Raw genomic sequence first — 20,625 nt, 5'->3', positions numbered from 1 at the left:
CCCCGTATCAAAATACTTTGAGAAAAAAAAGGGTTAAGATTTGCTAATGATGGTGTCCAGATTAATTTGCGCATATATCAACTATAACACCTTTTCGTATAATGTTTTTTGTAGTGTCTTTCTCTGATGAGATCTTTTTTTCTTTCTTTCTGGTGCAATCTCCAAGGAGGGATTGTTGTGGTGTTCTACCATCAAACAATAACTCAAAGTCAAATTTGTACAGAGATGGTGAAATCAGTGAATTGTAGCTGTTAAGGAGAGTGGCTTAACTCCATTTTTTTTCTAGTTTATCTGTAGTTCTGTTTTTAGGCCATAGAAACTATCCAAACATTGGAAGTATAATATGAATTTGCAACACCAGAATCATTAAAATATTATTCATGTGTATACATCACACTAATTTGACCACTGTAGTTTTTGGTAAAAGTTAAGTCCACATGCCAGGTTCTAGCTCATTTAGGCTATTTTGCCTTGAAATTCTTTTGTGTTGTATCAATTCCCAAATAGAAAGGATAAGAAAAGGAATTTGCAACACTCTTAGTAGAAGGCCGAGTTGGATTTCCAATCTCCAGGAACACTAAGCTAGACATGATCAGAATTGATGGTTGTTTGAAATTCTTAAACCTAAGTCATTCTGATTACAACATAAGTTTCTTCATCATTTTCATGAGATAATACGAAAACACGAGTTTCAGCTAGCAACTTATTGCAACTCAATCGAATGCATAGAAGGAATTCTTCCAGCATTATCTTCCTCAGTTTTTGCTTTTTGTCTTTTCTTTCCACGGTATGTCAACAACATCAGAACTTGAATGAATTCACAATGTAAGTTAAATAGCATGAAAGGTTCATCCAAAGAGAGTATTTTTATTGCAACTACTTTAGTATACTTGCTTAAATATCACATGGCTATCACAATACACACACCAAGAAGCTGCATTGGTAGAAATGATAGGTAAGCCTTCTAAATGCACTGGAAGTGTTACAACTCTCACCAATGAATCAGTCTTGGATCAAATTACGATAAACAGTGAAAATTTAATAATATTCAGTACAGTAACGAATACAAGCTGTAATGTCTTCGAAGCAGCAAACTAAAAATGCAAGAAGCTCATCACCACATGTAAGCTAAAACGACTGGAGACATCGTCCCTGCGGAATCATCTGGTTAACATTCATATTAAGGATAAGAATATGGAAGTTGAGAGATTTATAATTTCAAGGCATAGAACTAACAAGTTCATAGGGCTCAAGAAAACATTCTCATCTATGTTAGACAGGTAGTTTGACAACAAAGTGAGCTATATGCCCAGAAAACTCTGACAAGCATATCCAGATCAGAAACTAATATATAAATCATGGAGTAGATAAAAACAATCCATTTTCCATAAGTAGTAAGAAAAACACTACATAAAGTATAAATGTAAATCATGAACTGCAACCTGAGTTCAACTGGTCAAGTACAACTCCTATCAGTTGAACACATAATGTATGGTTTATGGGTTCGAATATTGCTTACTGATAGCCAAACTTCTGTGCCCTAATCACAAAATGGAGTGAGATCAATTTTGAACTGCTGCTTTCCCTTGCTAACTCTCTGTAAGAAATGTGATATTAGGAAAGAAAAGAATAACTGTGAAGTGCTTGGAACAAAAGAACACAGAGATATAAAGAATGCTAAAAGCATAAGCTAAATGACAACATATACCATTTAAGTAGTTTGGTTTCTTTGTTCCTTGCATTTACCAACATCTATTTATTGTTTTAATGCAGTGATTTCTCTTCTGTAAAATCCATAAGTTTTAAAAGGGCAATTTTTACTCATGTTTATTCATGAAGAGGAGGAGACTTGGACAACGGTAAACTTGTCTCCGTGCAACCAATAGTTCACGGGTTCAATCCCTGGAATCAACCACTGATGCTCGCGTCAAGGTAGGTTTTGTGTACATTACACCTCCTTGGTGTGCTGTCCATCTTCATCCCCGTATGAACATGGGATGCTTCGTATACCAAGCTGTCATTTTTTTCCTTTATAGTGTTTTAATACTAACAATTTATATATCACTTTGTCAACTATATTTATTTTCTGGTGCGGCTTTCTCAAAGACAAAACCTGTAGGGAGACTAGGGGCACACATTAATGCCTAGATATCTGCATTTAAGTGAGACAAGTATCCAACTTAAACTTCACCTTGTTATTTGGTTTAACCGCACATCAAATGAGCATTCAACACCACTGCAATGTAGCAAGATGTCCCAAATTTATAGAGTCTTGGAAATACCCTTGTGGGTCAGGAACTACATCTCCTTACAACCCTCTTCAACTTTGGTATAGACCATGACATCCACACCGGCATCGTTATAGAGTCAACAGGCAACAAACGATGCTAAAATTGGTCCTACAGACTTAACTTATTAATCAGATTAGAGAAATTAGGGAAACAAAAAACATAAACGAAATAAAGAAAAATTAGCAAACATTTCAGATAAATGACAAAAAATAATCAAAAAAACCAAAAGAAAAATAGAAGAGGAAGACTAGGAAATAAAAAGTTTAGATTTACCTACTCTTTAATACATCTCTCCTATATTTTCCCTCTTATGTCATATACTTCTAGCACCAAATGTGCCTGCTATAGCTTAACACAGTCTACTCAAATGCCCAGTGTTTTGGATATAACGTAGCACCTTAACAGTCTCCCTATATCTTCTACAAGTGTTGGTACTTAGAAGTTTAGTTTCATTCATTTAAGCAACAAAGAGTGTCAAATATGAATTCATGCTAAACAGAAATTAACTTACACCAAGCGCAACAAGCTCTTCTAGTAGTTCCTCCAGATGACGCAGAGGCTAAGTCAATACAAAGATGAAAGCATTGATCAGATTAATAGCTAAAATCAGAATGCCATAGCTTCATGTAAGGGGAAAAAAAGTGATGCCTCAAAAGTCCCAACAGATAATATAGTTTGTGTTTAACTTACCCACTGTGTTGGACCATCAACTGGAGCACTCAGGGGATCATTGTGCACCTAATGAAAAATATCTCTGATTCAGTCAAGCAGGAATTTTTTTGAGAATGAGTTGAACAGAAATTTAAAGCAAGTTTTGACAAAACAGATATCCTAAAAGTTCAGGAATCTCAAGAATGGCTTGAAAGTTTCTCTTTTGAATGAATGTACCAGCAAAAGTAGTATCACCGCATTTTGATTCCAGTTCCTTTTCAGTCTCCTCTTAAATGAGTAAATATCTTTGTCTTCTTAAACAAGAAGTGCATATAGACAGCAGATTGCAACTTTATAAATACCAGATGCTCTTTTATACCTCCATAAATATTCCATCTACTCCCACAGCAACAGCTGTCCTGGCAATACAAGGAATTAATTCACGAAGACCGCCACTAGCAACACCACCACCTTCCAGCTGTACAAGAATGGAAAACTTCAATTCATTGACATAGAATAAACTTTTAACATTAGATCCTAAGAAAGGTCTGATTATGCAATTGAACTCATGATCTTAGATCGTTGAATTGGCTACTGAATAATAGTTAAAATAAATTATTAACAGTTGATTCTGAGGCTTGAAAGATTCAAACAGCACAATGTCAGGACAATGTCATAAAAGAAAGAGAAGATAGGCAATCAAGGATTGATTCTGTACACAGACGTGTCTAGCATGATATGGAAGAATGAATTTTATACTAATTAAACCTAAAGCTTCAAACTAATTAAATTCCATGAATCATAGTCATGGACTAAGAGTGAAGGCTTGTGTTGGCAATAAACTGCATGTATCCAATACTGATATGCAATGGTAAACTAGAATAGTTTCTCCTTTTCTTTCCCTTTTATCATTTCAGTTGCATACGTATCAAAGACTCCTATACAGATTTTCAGTACTCTCTAAGGAAAGGGTAAAAGAACAATGCACCTTTTTGCCTGCAGGCTGTTGTAATGAATGAGTTATATCAGCAACCTGAGAATAAAGAATGTAAATGAGAAAAAGTACATCCAAAAACAACTATCTATGTAAGTGGATTCCTCCAGTTATTTTATCTGGGAGTATAATAATAAAAGACAGTGACTCTTACAACAGGGCAATTGGCCTCCCTCATCCACTCAAAGTTCCGGGGATCTACAATCAAGTCATCTGCAGAGATAGATAATATATGTTAGATTTAAATACCTGCAGTAAGCCTACTTACCGAGTTTGGGAACAACTATGCTTTGTGAAGGTCCAACAGGTAGAGTAAAATCCACCCCATCCACCTATATGTCTTGCTTTTACTGTTTTATCAGGAGTTACTCTATGTATTGTTTGACGTAAAATGAATAATGGATTTGCTTCTGTCCACCCTGAGTCCCCACTCCAGAATCATTTTGCAGCTGGTCTTTTATGCACCTTTCATGAACATTGAGTACATTTCTCCTATGCTTTCTATGTTTAGCATTGACCATTAGAAGATCAGTGCAGAAAATTATTCATAATGTACTTGTAAATCTTCAAGACCTTCCTTTCCAGCTTATAAAAAACTGACAATAACTTCTCAAAGACTTGCTTCCATCCAACTAGAAAAAGTTAATAAGAAGAAACAAACTGAAGATAACTTACTATAGCCAAACATTGTTCCTCTCTCACACACCATGACATTTTGATTTCCAGCCAATCTCACTTTTTCAGCAGAATTTACCATCACCTGAGAACATTGTAGCATAAGTAGAAAACGGACAGAATATAAACCCAAGAGTGCATCCAAGATAGTGGACAAAAGTTTATCAAGGTTTTGACAAGGGCAAGTGAAAGGAGAGCTAAAACAAAACTGAAAGGAGGAGCATTACTTACTGATTGATCCAATAAAAAAAAAGGAATGTTACTTACCGAAGAAGCACAAAACTGGCCCTTCTTAATGTTAATAACTTTTCCAGTCTTGGCAGCTGCAACAAGTAGGTCGGTCTGTCATTAAAAGCCGAAAAGTAGATCAATATGGCTGCTTCCTTAGAAATGTATTTAAAATTTGGGCAGAAAGTCACAATATCTTTCTGAAATTGAAGATTATAACCTGTCTACATAAGAAAGCAGGAATTTGAATTATATCTACCACCCGGCCAACTGCTTCACACTGAAAAAACATTGATAGATGCAGTTCATATTGGAAGGGAAAGAACTTCTGGACCATCAATATTCAATGATGAGCTGATATACAAAATGGATAAATGAACTGAAAATATCACATTACATGGATACCCAAACTAAATATTTTGCATAATATGTTTCTGACAAATAAAGTGTCAGTACAAACAACAACACACTAAGTTTTGAAATCTTCTCCTCCATTTATTTAAGACGGGAGAATAATTAGAGCTAAATACCTCTAACCATAGAACACAACATCCATGACATTCTCAAAAGAGTCGGAATGAGGAATATAATGCAAAAAATGTACTTTGTGGAATGGAAAAACCTTAAGTTGGTCAATAAACTTCAAAGGAATAAGAATGGATGAAAATAAAAAAATGATGAACAATTTATTTACAGAAGTAATATAATTTCCTAAGTGAATATTGTAGTGCCACTAAAATATGCAAACAAATTTTTACCTGAATAGATTCATGAACATCAGTAACGATCGGTATGTCATATATTGTTTTCACCTTTTCAAGAATCTGAAACAAAGGGGGGAAATGTTATATGCTGGAAGGGTTTTTGTAACAGTGGAATTCATACATGAGATGGAATATAACATATTAAACCAAGTTGCAAAATTAAATCACAAGAGAAGAAGGATTAGAGACCTTCATTCACAAAATACATCTCTCTAAAACTGATATAGGAGTTAAAAAAAAAAATGAAACCAAAGTATTGCAATATCCTTCCAGAAATTAGAATGTTTTTCCAGCAAAGTAATGGCACTTCTATACCTTCAAGCCTTCAGCTAAGCCAGGACCGCGAAATGATTTAGACGAGGTTCGGTTAGCCTTGTCAAAGCTCGACTTGAACACAAACTTCAACCCAAGTCTATACAAAAAAATTGGCAACTCAATCATTAAGTGCCCGGTTGGCCATGGATACAATTTCCGGAATTCAACTTCTCCAAAAAGAAGTTTTCACAATTTTAAATCTAAATCACTCACAAAAGTTCCAAAAACAACTCTTATTGTATACATGTCGAAACACAACTCCAATTTTCAAATACTATTTTCAATTTGATAACAAATACTACTTTTTTTTTCAAATTTCACAATTCTTATGTGCAAACGCCCACTAAATTTATAATGAAAAACAACAATAGATTAGACCATATGATCAAAAACTGGTAAATACATAAAATACACTTATTAAACAAATGAATACATCCCAAAATCACATTGACACTGAAAGAGAGATGAGAAAGTTACTTAGAAGTGATATTCTTCAAGTGCTTGGCCATGTAAAGAATATGATCCTCAGATTCAATCGCATTTGGACCTGCTAGTAAGAAAAATGGCTCTGCTGCCTGATTTTTTTGGATTTCGAACAGCAATCAAGTAGTTAGTCTTAAAGCCTGAACGAATTTGCAGACAATGAAGGATATTTGAGAAAATAACATTGAAATTTTGAAACCTTGAGCTGGTTGAAGAGCAGTGTTGATGAATCCATATGTTCGCCTGAGTAATTTTCCGAAAGCAAGCAAAGAGTTCGCCGGAGTAATTTTCCGAAAGCAAAAGCAAAGCAGTTATTCAGATCCAGCTATGGAATTTGGGCTTGTGAGTTTATAAAGCTCCAAGTCCAAATGCCTAAACGGGACGGGCCCATAATGTTTTCTTTTTCGGAGAAACTGCCTTATTAAACATATAATATACATACTAGTTCTACCTATAATTTTAAATATTTATGTATCTTACGAGTAATTAAGAGTTTTCTATTATATATTGTGAAAAATATAATTACATATATATATTTTTGCTATCAAATATACTAAAAAGAGAGACAGGCGAGTGTGATGGTTATGTATCTTAGATACATGTGAATCACACTAGATGACTAGTCATGTATCCTAGATATATGTGAATCATACTAGATAAAATTATTATTTAGGGATTATTTATAAAACTAAGAATTGATTCTAGCTAATAAGACGTTAGCAATGTCTTTACATTATATTATCTTGGATATTATTATAAAAAAATATTTATTAATATAAAATTTGAGTTGTTTAATTTAAAGTTCTAAAATATTTTTTAGAAAAAATAGATTTTTTTATAATATACATAAATTTATATTAATATCTTTGTACAATTTTTAATATTATTTAAAGTGAAAATAAAATCAGAAAATTTATCATTCAAATTTTTTGGTATCTAAAAAAAACGATTTACTTTTTTTCAACCCAACCACTCCTAAATGAAGTGATATTTTTCAAGGAATGTCACTTGCCAAAACAATTTTTTAAAGCAAGCTTGCTGGATGATCCAAAATTTGTGGAAATAAGAACAATCCTAAGCAAGTTCAATGTTAATGTACCCCAACGCAAGAGATTAACTAAATGCGTCTATCTTTAATTTTTATTTTTATTTTACTTCTATATCCAATTGTTTGGAGACGGTCCAAGAATGAATTAAAAATGTTTAATGTTTAAAAATGCAATTAGAAGAAAGGCCGTATTTTCAATGTGGCTGTAACTTCATGAAAGATTGCTTGCCACAAATAAAATGGCTGAGCGGAAATTGAATACAAATTAGAAATATTGCTTATGCTCAACTACAAATGAATCTAAAAGATCACTTGTATGTGCATTGTCTTTATTTTGACAATTTATGGAAAAGACTATTGAATTAGATTCAAAATCATATATACAGTGCTTCAAACTGGAATCTGTTGGATATATATTATTAACCATGGAATATATATTATTAACCATGAGTTTTGGGTATAGTATTTATTATAGAACAATTGTTTATTTAATTTTAATAAAAGTGTTAATAGATCATATATTCGTTTATGTCTTCATTTACTTATATAGTAGATGATTTAGTGTATAGAGTTCTAGCCTATACACAGAGGATTAAATCATCGGTTCTTATAAATATAAAGTATTTTTGTTCACAATCTAAAATGGAAATTAGACAAGTCATTGGTATGATTGTAGCACAAGATTATATATAATTTATTTTGATTATGGGAGCGGTATAGTTTCAACTTCTTGTGCTAGTGCATTTTGTATGTATTGAACGGGACCGAGTAGAGATAGTTGTTTTAGACTGACTGACAAAAACATATTCTCTAAACTGTTAAATGTACTTATATTCTTAATCTTGATATAACTATTATGATCTGAATATATTAATTATCATTTTGATTTATTAAAAGGTGAGATTCTGAGATGGGTCAATATGTCTGGTAGATTGGATGATAATAATATATATTGGTGAAATAATAAGTTAGTTGATGGAATCCATGTCTCAATATAGATATTGATGATATGCCTTTTTGAGAAGCTTATAAGTTTTCATCGTGTCAAACCTTGCAAGTGGATTTATGAATCCGACACATGAAATAAGTTAAGCAGTGCTCTAAAGGAAATTAATCTTTAAGTTAAATTCGTAGTAATTTAATTTATTGATTAGTATTTGTAATCTTAACATGGGGAATTTCGAAATATAAATGGGGGAGTGCAATTATGAATTTTTAGTGGAATAATTTATAATTTATTATGGTAAGAATAAATCAAATTAATTATTTTGAATTATTTAATAATAAGGAGCCTCAGTAATTAATTATGTGGTCCCTACAGTACCCATATTTAACTAGAACTTAGAATCATATTTTCTACTCCTTTTTGGGCTGGAAAAATGTTCCTATAAATAAGGGTTGTCCTAACCTAAAAAAAAAATAAGAGATAGAGAAGTAGGTTTTCTAGACCGAAGAACTGCAGTTTAACTTTTGAAGGTATTTATCAAATTAAATTTCAGAAAATTTATGTGTTCTAACATAATCGTATGTGTTCTAGCATAAAAGTATATGTTATCTATTTCATATAAGTAGTATGATTCTAGTATGCTTCCATTGTGCACATAATTTTCTAACAATTGGCATCAAGAGCCACGCTTACATCTAAATAGATAACTTGTAACATATGTGTATATATGTGTGATTATATTCATGAATATGTTATATTTTAAGCATTAAAAATTAATATGGTTAAGATGAATTTGGTATGACGGCAATAGTCAGTTTAATCCTCGCATAAGGAAAAACATGATATATTTCTTTGCCGTGTTTAGAATTCAAGTCTAACCTATTTTAATAAACAACAAAAATTATGGGGTCATTTGTGACCTGATTCTGACGGCAACTATTAGAATGGTTTTTTTTTTTTCCAACCCAGATTTTTCATTCTTGTGAAAACCAACTCTTATCTTTTTGTTTTTTTAATTATTTTAATATTATTTTTGGAATGAAAAAGGTGTCTGCCACGTTTAAGTGTGACAGAAGGGAAAGTTTTTTTTGGTTTTCTAAATAGTTGCACATGGGAGATGTGGTTTGAACAATTGGGTTTAATCCACTGTAAGGTCTAGGTTGGTTGCCTTGTATTGTTTAGCAGTTTTTCATTATTCTTATTTTAATTATATGAGCATATATTTCCTTCTCACGTGAATATATTAACCCATAAATATATATATTAAGAATTTTACAATTAATAAATGCTTACCATTAAAATGGTTTATTTATTTAGTATTATTAGAAATTTTTAATATTTTAATATATGTGAGATATTAATACATGAATTGAGAATTATAATTAATAAATGCGGTCCATTAATTTGGTCTATTTATTTGATTCAGTAAAATATGCTCAATGTATCATGTGTAAATTGTTCTGGACAAGTGTTTAGTAATGTTGGATTTTATATACTGAAAGGAGATTACCTTTAGCCACTAGTAACACTTAATTAATTCATGAGAAGAGATATTAAAAGTTTTTATCAGTCTAAAAGAGAAAAAAACATAATATCTAGAATTCTCAAATGTATTAATTGAAAGGAAAATTTGTTATAAGAAGGTTAGTTGTGTGTCTTAGTAAAAGGAAAGACATACGATATGCCTTATGCTCATGAGATAATTATAAAAAGAGGATGAAAATAATCTAAATCAAGCTATTTTAATCTTTAACTATGCCTAAAACAATTAGTTTTCAAATTTGGTCATAGTTTAGGTGGTCATGAATTTTATGATCTCCGACTGACTTGAAATTTGATGATTTCGTCAAAAATCGTTTAGATGAATTTTAAATAGTTTGTCAGATTAACATTTGATTTGAATTTGATAAGATCATTCTTTATGTCAGTTATGTTTATGTTAAATGTAGAACATGATTACACATTGTGATTTAACATGAATAGATATGTGACAAGAATGTAGGTCATACTATTTTGATTCCTAAAGATGCTTAAATCACTTGAATTTGAATTTGATCATAGCTTTGGAAATAAAGTTTTTTTTTTTTTGGCTCCAATTGACCTGAAATTTGGTAAGTTCATTGAAAACGGCCTAGTAAGAAATATTCAATGCTATGCGGTTGTGATTCTTGAGGTCGTTAAGAAGATTTTAAGTTGTTCTTTCAGATTAAAATGTTAGTTAGTAACAATCCTCTATATTGGCTTTATTTATGTTAAATGTGGTACATGAATACACGTGATAATTTAACATGAATTGATATATTACCACGTGATAATTTAACATGAATTGATATATTACAAGGATGTAGATCTGATTATTTTTCTTAAGTCGTTTGAATCTGAATTTGATCATAGCTTTAGAGATAAATATTATTTTTGAACTCTGATTGACTTGAAATTCGGTAGATTCATCATAAACAATCAAATTAAAAATACTGATTGATATGCAGTGATTTGGTAATTTGAGGTCGTTCAGATGATTTTTGGATATTTTTTGTATCTTAAAAAATTATTTTATGAAAAATAACTCGACTATGATGCAGTGATAATAGAGATTGTTCTCTGTGGTCTTCATGACTAAATTTGAGTGAAGTATTAAGTTCATGTGTTGGTTTTAGACCCTCTTCCATATTGGATGAAACTAATACAAGTCACTAGATTTAATCTCTAGTTTTGATAATCAGTATTGACTCTGCTATCTGAGTAATATATGATTGGATCAATGAATCTAGGGATAATGATATTCACTTGGCTTAAATTAATAGTATACTCTCCATCTGAGTTAGCTCTTGTTCAAAATTTATTGGAGTGAATATCTGACACCACATATGTATGTTGCATGAGTAAATATTTTTTCATCAAAATTTATCGTTCAAGATGCATGAATATCTATAAGGTGTGTTTTGAAATTTAATATTCAATAAATACATAGGTTTGTTGATTTTTGAAAAATAGTATTCACATAATGTAAATAGGTTTTATAATTTTGTTCTTTATTCTTGATTTGTGTATTTATTACCCAAATGATGATACGTGATAAGAATTACTGAACGAAAAATTTTAAAATTCTATTTTGGCCAAACAACGTTTTCAACCGAATTGATCATAGTTTTGGAATTCGAAAAAAAAAGGACTCTGATTGATCTGAAATTCGGTAGATTCATTAGAACGATCTAGTAAGAAATATATATTTTACCATTTGGATCGTTATATGAGTTTTGGTCATATTTGGTGATAGGGGTCCTTCTTATAATTACCAAGATTAAATAGTAGTGAAGTACTAATTTTATGTGCTGGCATTAGACCTTCCTCCTTATCGGAGAAATTAATACAAGTAGCTATGTATTTAATCGCTAGTTTTGCTAATCTGTATTAACTCTCCTAAACTGAGTAATATATGATTGGATCAATGTAACTAGGGTGATTTTCACTTAACTTAAGCTAACAATAGACTCTCCATCTGAGTTAGGTCTGTATAAGTTTATGGAGTGAATAATTGGTCATTGTACATGTATATTGCATGAGTAGTTCTCCAATCCCATCGATTGGCTATTTGAGATGTTTGGATATATATGTATAAATGAGTTCTGAATTTTACTATTCAGAATTATTCGACATATTATGATCTGTTTATATCTCAAATTCTCAACAGACTTCACAAACCCACTTAGTACTACTCAAGAATTTTTTTGGAAGAGATAAAATATTAATTCAAAGAATGCATTGAACATGTACCTTGTGTTAGAAGGAATTTATTTTCAGTTTCTAACTAGATAAGAGATGGATACATAATATATTTTTCTTGTAACTCTCCTATTATTGAGTTTGATAAATATTTTATCTATTGTGGTATATTGGTGCGTGTTTTTATTTTATTTTATTAGTATTATCTCTCATTAATTGAATAATATTAATATGTTAGATAAGAGAGAATATTTTCAATTTGAATGAAACTTATCTTTACACTAGCGTCTAAATCATTTATTCCGAATAGAACTTTGAGGTTGATTAAGGGATGATCATAATTATTCATTGAAAGTGGAGTCACTACCAACGTGTGAGTCCTGTTTAGATGGAAAAATGACTAAGAGACCTTCCTCTTAAAAAATGGAGGTAATGATAAGTTAGAATTAATCTATTATGATTTGTGTGGTAAATGAACATTCAGGCAGGAGGTGACTTTGAGTATTCTGGAATATTCACTGAAGATTACTCATGATATGAATATATGTTTTTTTCATGCTTTGTAAATGCCTTGATAAACTCAAGATATTTAAGACAAAAACGAAAATAGCATCATGAAAAATATATAAAGTCACTACGATTTGATTATAGTGACGTATACATCTTTGCAGAGTTCACTAATCACTTATCTGATAGAGTTATTGCATTTCAATTATCTACGTCTGACACTCTATAATAGATTGGTGTAAAAGAGAAAAGAAATAAACTCTTATGGAGATGATAAGATTAATGATTGACTTATTCGAAGTTGTTTTGCTTCTTTTGGAATATGTCCTAAGAACTGCATATCACATTCTGAATTTAATTTTTTTTATGTCAGTACCTTTGACAACTATAGAACTAGTGTGGATTTGACGTAAGTCTAGTCTGTGACATGTTCAGATATAGGATTGTCTAGCATATGTGTTGAAAGGGTCACCAAACAAGTTGAAATTAAGAATGAATTTGTGCGTTAATTGGATAACCAAAAAGAATGAAAGAGGGTTTATTTTATTATCCTAAAAAAAATAAGGCAATTGTTAACAAAATTGTCAGATTTCTAGAAAAGGACCATTTAACAAACCATGTTCCTAGAAGTAAATTAGTTTTACAAGTACTGAACAGAGAAACAACAAATGAGTCAGTTGTAAATTCAGACGCTCAAGAACATCTAATCGATATGTCAGAGTTGACGTTCCATTGCATTTAAATAGTGGGAGAAACGTTACTTGACATAAGAAAATTACTATCTCAAGTAGTGGGAGTGATGTTCAGCAAATTAAAGAACACTACATAAATAAGTTGTTAATATTTCAATGCCAAAAGATTTTGAGGAAAATATTAAGATTTACGAACATGGAAGTGTGAATATAGTAGTAGTACTTAGTCGTAGTGGGAGAATCGTAACGAAAATTGATTTGTTCTGTATTCTTGAAAGAACTTTCATGATAGAACTCCTAAAAATAAGTACACTCTTGCAAGGTTTCATGATAGAGTCTCCGAAGATCTAGTTCAAAATCGATTAGTTACGACTAAGCACTACTAGACAGAATTGCATAAGAAAATAACTTGGTAAGATCCTTTTGATAAGTCATATAAAAGGAATGCCTGTGAAAGTTTTAAATCCATAGTTAAAAGTCTAAGTGGGAGATAATTGTTAGGATTTATACTATTAATCATAAGTTTAGACATAGTATTCTAACAATTTTTAAGATTAAACATCTTATCGGGAGATTGTTAAGATATATCTACTCTTCTAATGTATTTTGCAAATGCCTTGGAATATGAGAAGACAAGAGATAAATGTGTTTAGGTGTGTTTCAAATGAATTAAGAGCTACCTATTTATAGGAATAAATTATTGCTCTTGATGTCATTCATGACATCACATTTTGTCAAGATGTCAAAGTTTACCAAACTTTCACTTAACAAGTTGCTACATTAAGACTATCTATAATCTTGTCAATTTTAACCCAAGTAAACATCTAGCTTTAAGAGAGTGGTTTGGAGTTGAGATCCGAACAAAACATCTACAGTTCCTTTCGGTCCATAAACACCAAAAAGTAACTCCAGGGATCATCACCCAGACTTTCTTGATGGATTTAACTATAGTTGATGGATTTATCAACTCCCCATGTATTGCAGCTTGCGTAGGCTTCTTTCACTTTATGTGGCATGACCCATTGTAAGCCAAAAAATGCAGTAAAACATATTCCATAGGACCTTGGCCACTGCACAGTGAAGGAGCAGGTGATTGACTGTTTGTTGAGATTATCTTGTGTTGAACATGCTTCCTGGATAGCAATCCAGAAAAACAGATGATCTTGGTAGGCATTTTGGTCTTCCAAATAAGTTTCCAGGGCCAAAGTTCAGTGATTTGGTTCTGACAGCATATTTGATGATAACAATCTTTCACAGTGAAGGTGTTGTTTCTTCCCCATACCAATCTGTCAGCACAATTCTCATTCATATGCTAATTTTATACCCACATAATTACAATAAACTCAGCTTGAAATGAAAAAAATACAAAAAAAGAAGATAAATGGAGAGCTACCAAAGCAATCCAAGAACTTGACTTTGATAATTCAGATGAAACCAGACAGTCGTCAACTGAGAAAGTGTTAAGGGAACCAATCCAATAAACCCTCGTGAGAACCTCATCCCCTACATATTGTTGGAACATGTAAAGGAAAAAAAGAAATAAAATTCAAAAGCTCCCATAAAAAAAATTAAAATAATAATTAAAACTCAGAGCCTGCTCATATGGGTCTAAGATGAAATCATAGGAATGACAAAAAGGCCATCACTATAGAGAAATCTTAATTTAGAAACTATAAAAATGACATGATAACAATTTATGGATAGTTGGAAACCAATCAAAGGTCTATCTATCATTAATCAAATAATATTTTTTTTATCTCCTATAATATCATTCACGAATATAAATAGGAGAAAAGACACGTAATCTCAAATATTATGTTTGAACAAAAAAATTACCATGCAAATCAAATATTAACTCTTAACTCCACTTAGGTAGAGATTTGTTACTACCTGCTCGGTGGTCTGTTTTGATTTTGAATTTTTACTCTTGAGTTTGACTGAGCGATGACTTTGAATTGAAATATTAATATGAATTCAAAAAGATCGTAGTTATTTTAAAACTTTAAATATCAAATATAAGGAGTTTTAGAAATAAGTAAATATATATTAGCTATAATTTTAATTAATTTTAAAATCACCTTCATGCATTTAATATAGATAATTTAGAAAAAATAGAATATAAAATTGTGAATATAATTAGAGTATAAAAAATGAAAAGGAGATAACGATGGCCAATGTTATTTTTGATTTCCTACTTATGGTAAAGTTGTTGCCATGTGACCAGAAGGTCACAGGTTGAAGCCTTGGAAACAGCCTCTGGCAGAAATGTAAGGTAAGGTTGCGTACAATAGATCCTTGTGGTTAGGCCATTCCCCGGACCCCGCGCATAACGGGAGATTTAGTGCCCCAGGCTGCCCTTTTTTACTTATGGTCTTTCGGTCTTTTCTTATTATTTTCTTTAGTCTTTTTAAAATTAGGTAAAAGGCATAAATTTCCCCGTGAAGTTATATCGAAAAGTCAGTAACACACTTAAACTATCATGACGACCTATCACACACCTAATCTATCTAAAAGTGAAACTATTATCCCCCTAAAACTGACGTGGCAAAAAAAAAGAAGCAACGGGTCAAATTCTGTAAAGTAAGAAAACTAAATTAAAAAAACAAAATCACCTCACCCCACTCCCACATCTTTTCTTCTTCACACCCACCTACCCTCTTCTTCTTCACACTCACTTCCATTTACTCCCATTTTGAATCTTGATTTTTTTCTTTCAAAACCCATAAATTAAGAAAATTTAAAAAATAAAATCACCCCACCTCCACGTCCTTTCTTCTTCACATCCATCTACCATTTTCTTCTTTACACCCACCTTTATTTACTCCCTATTTTGAATTTTTATTTTTTTTCTTTCAAAACCCATTAAGAAGAAAAAGAATTCTTCTCCCCATTTTGGTGGAGAAGACGATTGGGGTTTGGGGGGAGGGGGTCGGATGGGTGGTTAATAATTAATTAGGAGTTAATTTGTATAAAATATAGTTAATAAAAGAAAAGTTAATTAATAAAGAAAAAATATTAAAAATTGGATGGGTAGTTAATAATTAATTAAGAGTTAATTACTATAAAATATAGTTAATAAAAGAAAAGTTAATTAATAAAAGAAATGTTAATTAATAAAGAAAAGAATATAAAAAATCGGATGGATAATTAATAATTAATTAGTATAAAATATAGCTAATAAAAAAAGTTAACTAATAAAGAAAAGAAAAGAAAACAAATATAAAAAAAAATTATAATTTCTAACGTGGTGATGATGTGGCGATGACGTGGCACTGACATGGCGCCATGTGGCAGCGAGTGTAATACACCACATACTATGAGAGTGGTGTTATGCGTTCAGGTATATAATAGTTTCACTTTTAGGTAGTTTAGGTGTGTAATAGGTCGTCATTATAGTTTAAGTGTGTAACTGACTTTTCGGTACAAGTTCATGGGAGAATTTATGTCTTTTCCCTTAAAATTATGAATACTTGATTAATTAGAGTTCCATAACACATCCTAAGGACTCCTAACTTACATTAATAATGACCACTGGAGCTGTCAAAATGGGTTGGCCCACCCAACCTTAAAAGGCTAGTGAGTTAAATGGGGTTAGGACGGGCTAACCCTTTTAACTAAATGACTTATAAAATAGCAGCCCAACTCAGTCCTAAGCGGGCCGCGGGTTAGGACGGATTGACCCTTCAATCAAAAGATGGACAATATTGGCCTCTTAGAAAGACTATCTAACATTGATCAACACACCACCAATAAATCAAAAATCCGCATGTCCATTGGTTCCACATACTTTAGTGGAATACTTATAAAACAATAGAACATGTAAGATACAACAGTCAACAATCATAAGATTCATCATAACAACATACATTACATGATCATTTTACATAAATTAGACAAGAAAGGAGAAATGAGAAATTAGGCATAAACACAAAAGTAAAAGATGTCAAAAATTCATAGTTATAATAACTTCAATTGCTTAGTTGCTGAAGATTTGACAAAATAAAATACAACTTAAAATATATATAATAACTATTTTTAAAATTCATGACCCATGGGCTTACCTTTGAGGCTCGCGGGTTAAGCCCATGAGGCTGGCGGGCCAAATGAGGTTGGGTGAAAAAGCCTAATTCTTAAATGGGCTGAAAAAATTTAATCCAATCCCACTTAATTCAAGAGTTGAGTTGGGTTGACCTCACAGACCAAGCCTATTTTGACAGCTCTAGTGACCACACATCTGTAGAGGCACTTTATTTCTATTTCCTAATTTTTTGGTTCAAAAAATATTTCATGGTCCCTCTCTAATGATTATATAATTCAAAAAAGGCTAGAGGTGTCAAATAGACGTGTTGGGTTTAAATTGAGAATATTAAAATTGATTGAAATAAAAATTGGGTTGAGTCATGACCCACTCAAATTTACTTTAGGCTCAAATGAGTTGGGTTTAATTGGACTAAAATTCAGGTTGGATCACGATCCGACAATTTGACCCGCTTAATCTCAATAATCTTAACATATTATTGTTTATCTTTTATAACTACAATTTGAATTACAACTCAAGAAAATAAAAATTTACAAATGGATAGATTAACCTGAAAAGATATAAATTAGCTACTAATTCATACATTTAATATGAGAACATACATTATACTAATACAAATAAAGAGCCTTAAAACGGGTTAAAATTGGAGATTAAGTTTGACTCAATTAAAGATTATTTTAAAATGGATTAAGGCTTGAATGAGTTGAGATTGAACCCGATTTTTTTTAGCCCAACCTATAAAAGTTTGGATGTGTTACTTATATTTGGGCTCATTTTGACACCTTTAGACTAAACTGTTTTTAAAGTTCTAAATATTAGTCCTTCTTATATAGTTCAATTAAGGGAGAATTGGTTTTTTTTTTCAATAGTAAAGAAGGATTTGTTAAAGGGCAAGTGTGCAAGTGGTTGTCCACTTGACCATTTTTTTTATTGTAAGTGGAGCCCACTGCCCATTTGATTAGTTTTCTCCCACTTGTTATTTCAATTTTTTCTTTTGCTATAATTATAGCCCAAAGTTGCAATGGTAAAATGGAGATACAAAAAGAAGAAAAACACATACACGGCAAAACTCTTCTGCTCCTCTTGTTTTTTATTCTCTCCGCATTAATTTGCTAAGCTAGTTTATTTTATAACACGTTATCAGCACGAGCCTTCGTCACTTTGAACTATTTTTAGAAGGTAACAAAAAGAGTAAGAATTTTATTTTCTTAAAATATCTAATATCTCTAAACTTGAATTTGTTGCTCTCGACATATCTGGAAAAAGGCTACTCAGCATGGGCGCTAGATGCCGAAATACATCTAGAATCGATGGATTTGGCAGACACCATCAAAGATGACAATACGACATCTAGTCAAAACTGTATCAAAGCCATGATATTTCTCCGCCACCATCTTGACGAGGGGCTAAAATTACAATACCTCACATTAAAAGACCTCCTTAAACTGTGAAAGAATCTTAAAGAAAGATATGACCACCTAAAGTTGGTCATCCTTCCACAGACACGTCATGATTGGCTAAATTTGAGATTAATAAATTTTAAAAATATAACTAAATATAATTCTACCTTGTTTAGAATTATAACTCAGTTGAATTTAGGCTGAAAAGAAATCACTGAGCTAGATAAAATTAAAAAAATATACTCCACATTTCCACCCGCGAATATACTTCTGCAGCAGTAATATCGCAAAAAAGGTTTTAAAAAATATTCTGAATTACTTTCTCACCTTCTGATTGTTGAACGTCACAATGAACTATTAATGAAAAATTATGATAGTCGGACCGTTGGTTCTTTGTCACTCCCTGAAATGAATCAGGTAAACTATAATCAACGAGAAAGAGATCATGACCCCAGTCGTGATCGTGGTTGAAGAAGAAATTATAATCATGATGCTCGGTTGACACTGAGAAATGATCAGCAATATAAAAAAAGAGTGAAAAGCCGGAAGCTTTACCAAAAAAAATTCAGAAAGTATATGTCATAGATGTGGAGGTATGGGGCACTGGTCGCGTACTTGCCGGTCATCAAAACATCTAGTTCAACTATATCAGACATTCTTAAAGAGGGCAGAAAATAATCCAGAAATAAATTTCATATCTGAAGATAATATTGAACCTATGCACCTGAATGTAGCTGATTTCTTTAATTTTCAGAAGGAAATATGAATATAGATAACTCAGATAATATTGAAATAATTTCCTTTTTTTATTTTTCTGTACTAAATATTATGTTTGTATTTTTCTAGTCCATATAAATAAATAAAATTTGTATAATGAATCATGTTTTAATTATAATATTTACTTTATTTCTTGTTGAAGAAAAAAATATGGATATGTCTCAAATTTTATTTGGATCAATGATCAATCACGAGTATATTTGTGTAATTGATAGTGAGACAACTCGTGCCATTTTAAAGACGAGAAATATTTTTTCAACTTGCTTAGAAGAAAAGCAAATGTTACTACAATTTCTGGTAATTCAAAAATAATTGAAGGCTTCAGAAGAGCTACTGTATTTCTACCTAAGAGGACAAAGATTGTTATAGAAGATGCAATATTCTCTTCTAAATCATCAAGAAACTTGTTAAGTTTTAAAGATATCCACAGAAATGGATATCATGTTGAAACACTAAATGAAATGAATATTGGATATCTTGGTATAACCAAGAGTGTCTCAGGCTAGAAATATATTTTGGAAAAATTATCAACTTTGTCATTTGGCCTATATTATACAAAAATTAGTGCAATTGAATCACATATGATCTAGTTTACTGATCTAAATACATTTGTGTTATGGCATGATGGAATATATTATCCTGGATCAATAATGATGAGAAGAATCCTTGAAAATTCAATTGGATATCCGTTAAAGAACCAGAAGATTCTTACGAATGATGAATTTTCATGTGCTGCTTGTTATCAAGACAAATTAATTGCCAGACCATCGACCCTGAAGGTTGGCATCGAATCTCCTAGCTTTTTAGAGCGTATACATTGAGATATATATGGACCTATTCATCCACCTAGTAGATTTTTTAGATATTTTATAGTCCTAATAGATGCATCATCTAGATGGTCTCATGTGTGCCTATTATCATCTCGCAACCTTGCGTTTGCGAAGTCATTAGCACAAATAATAAGATTAAGGGCGCAATTTCCAGATTATCCAATTAAGGGCGCAATTTCCAGATTATCCAATTAAGGCTATTCGCATTGATAATGCTAGAGAATTTACATCTCAAGCTTTTGATGATTATTGCTTATCAATT

The 20,625-nt window shown here is 31.5% G+C and overlaps 1 protein-coding gene across 2 annotated transcripts; it reads right to left on the bottom strand.

Moving 5' to 3' along the window:
* Positions 1-847: 847 nt before the first annotated feature.
* LOC129889426 (2-dehydro-3-deoxyphosphooctonate aldolase 1) lies at positions 848-6,776 on the bottom strand. Of its 2 annotated transcripts, none has more exons than XM_055964715.1 (14): positions 6,601-6,776; positions 6,396-6,493; positions 5,919-6,015; positions 5,598-5,663; positions 5,060-5,119; positions 4,879-4,953; positions 4,612-4,696; positions 4,091-4,149; positions 3,931-3,975; positions 3,322-3,420; positions 2,982-3,029; positions 2,803-2,850; positions 1,520-1,597; positions 848-1,152 (listed from the first exon to the last, which is right to left on the bottom strand). In XM_055964715.1, exons 1-13 carry the CDS (start codon positions 6,634-6,636, stop codon positions 1,541-1,543), a joined length of 873 nt encoding a protein of 290 aa, XP_055820690.1. In that variant the 5' UTR covers positions 6,637-6,776; the 3' UTR covers positions 848-1,152; positions 1,520-1,540. The 2 variants fall into 2 exon arrangements, with proteins under 2 accessions (XP_055820690.1, XP_055820689.1); XM_055964714.1 differs by having other exon boundaries at positions 848-1,164; positions 6,601-6,775.
* Positions 6,777-20,625: the final 13,849 nt, after the last annotated feature.

Source organism: Solanum dulcamara, chromosome 5, assembly GCF_947179165.1.
Source record: "Solanum dulcamara chromosome 5, daSolDulc1.2, whole genome shotgun sequence".
NCBI classification, from domain to species: domain Eukaryota; kingdom Viridiplantae; phylum Streptophyta; class Magnoliopsida; order Solanales; family Solanaceae; genus Solanum; species Solanum dulcamara.
The sequence above is the reverse complement of the archived record's forward strand: the minus strand, read 5'-3'. Positions and strand labels throughout refer to the sequence as shown.

Coding starts and splice junctions, on each gene's coding strand:
- LOC129889426 (XM_055964715.1), bottom strand. CDS start 6,636: ATGGATTCATCAACACTGCTCTTCAACCAGCTCAAG. Junction 3,976..4,090: donor GGGAGGCCAATTGCCCTGTT/GTAAGAGTCACT, acceptor CTTTATTCTCAG/GTTGCTGATATAACTCATTC. Junction 1,598..2,802: donor AAGAGCTTGTTGCGCTTGGT/GTAAGTTAATTT, acceptor CATTTCTTACAG/AGAGTTAGCAAGGGAAAGCA.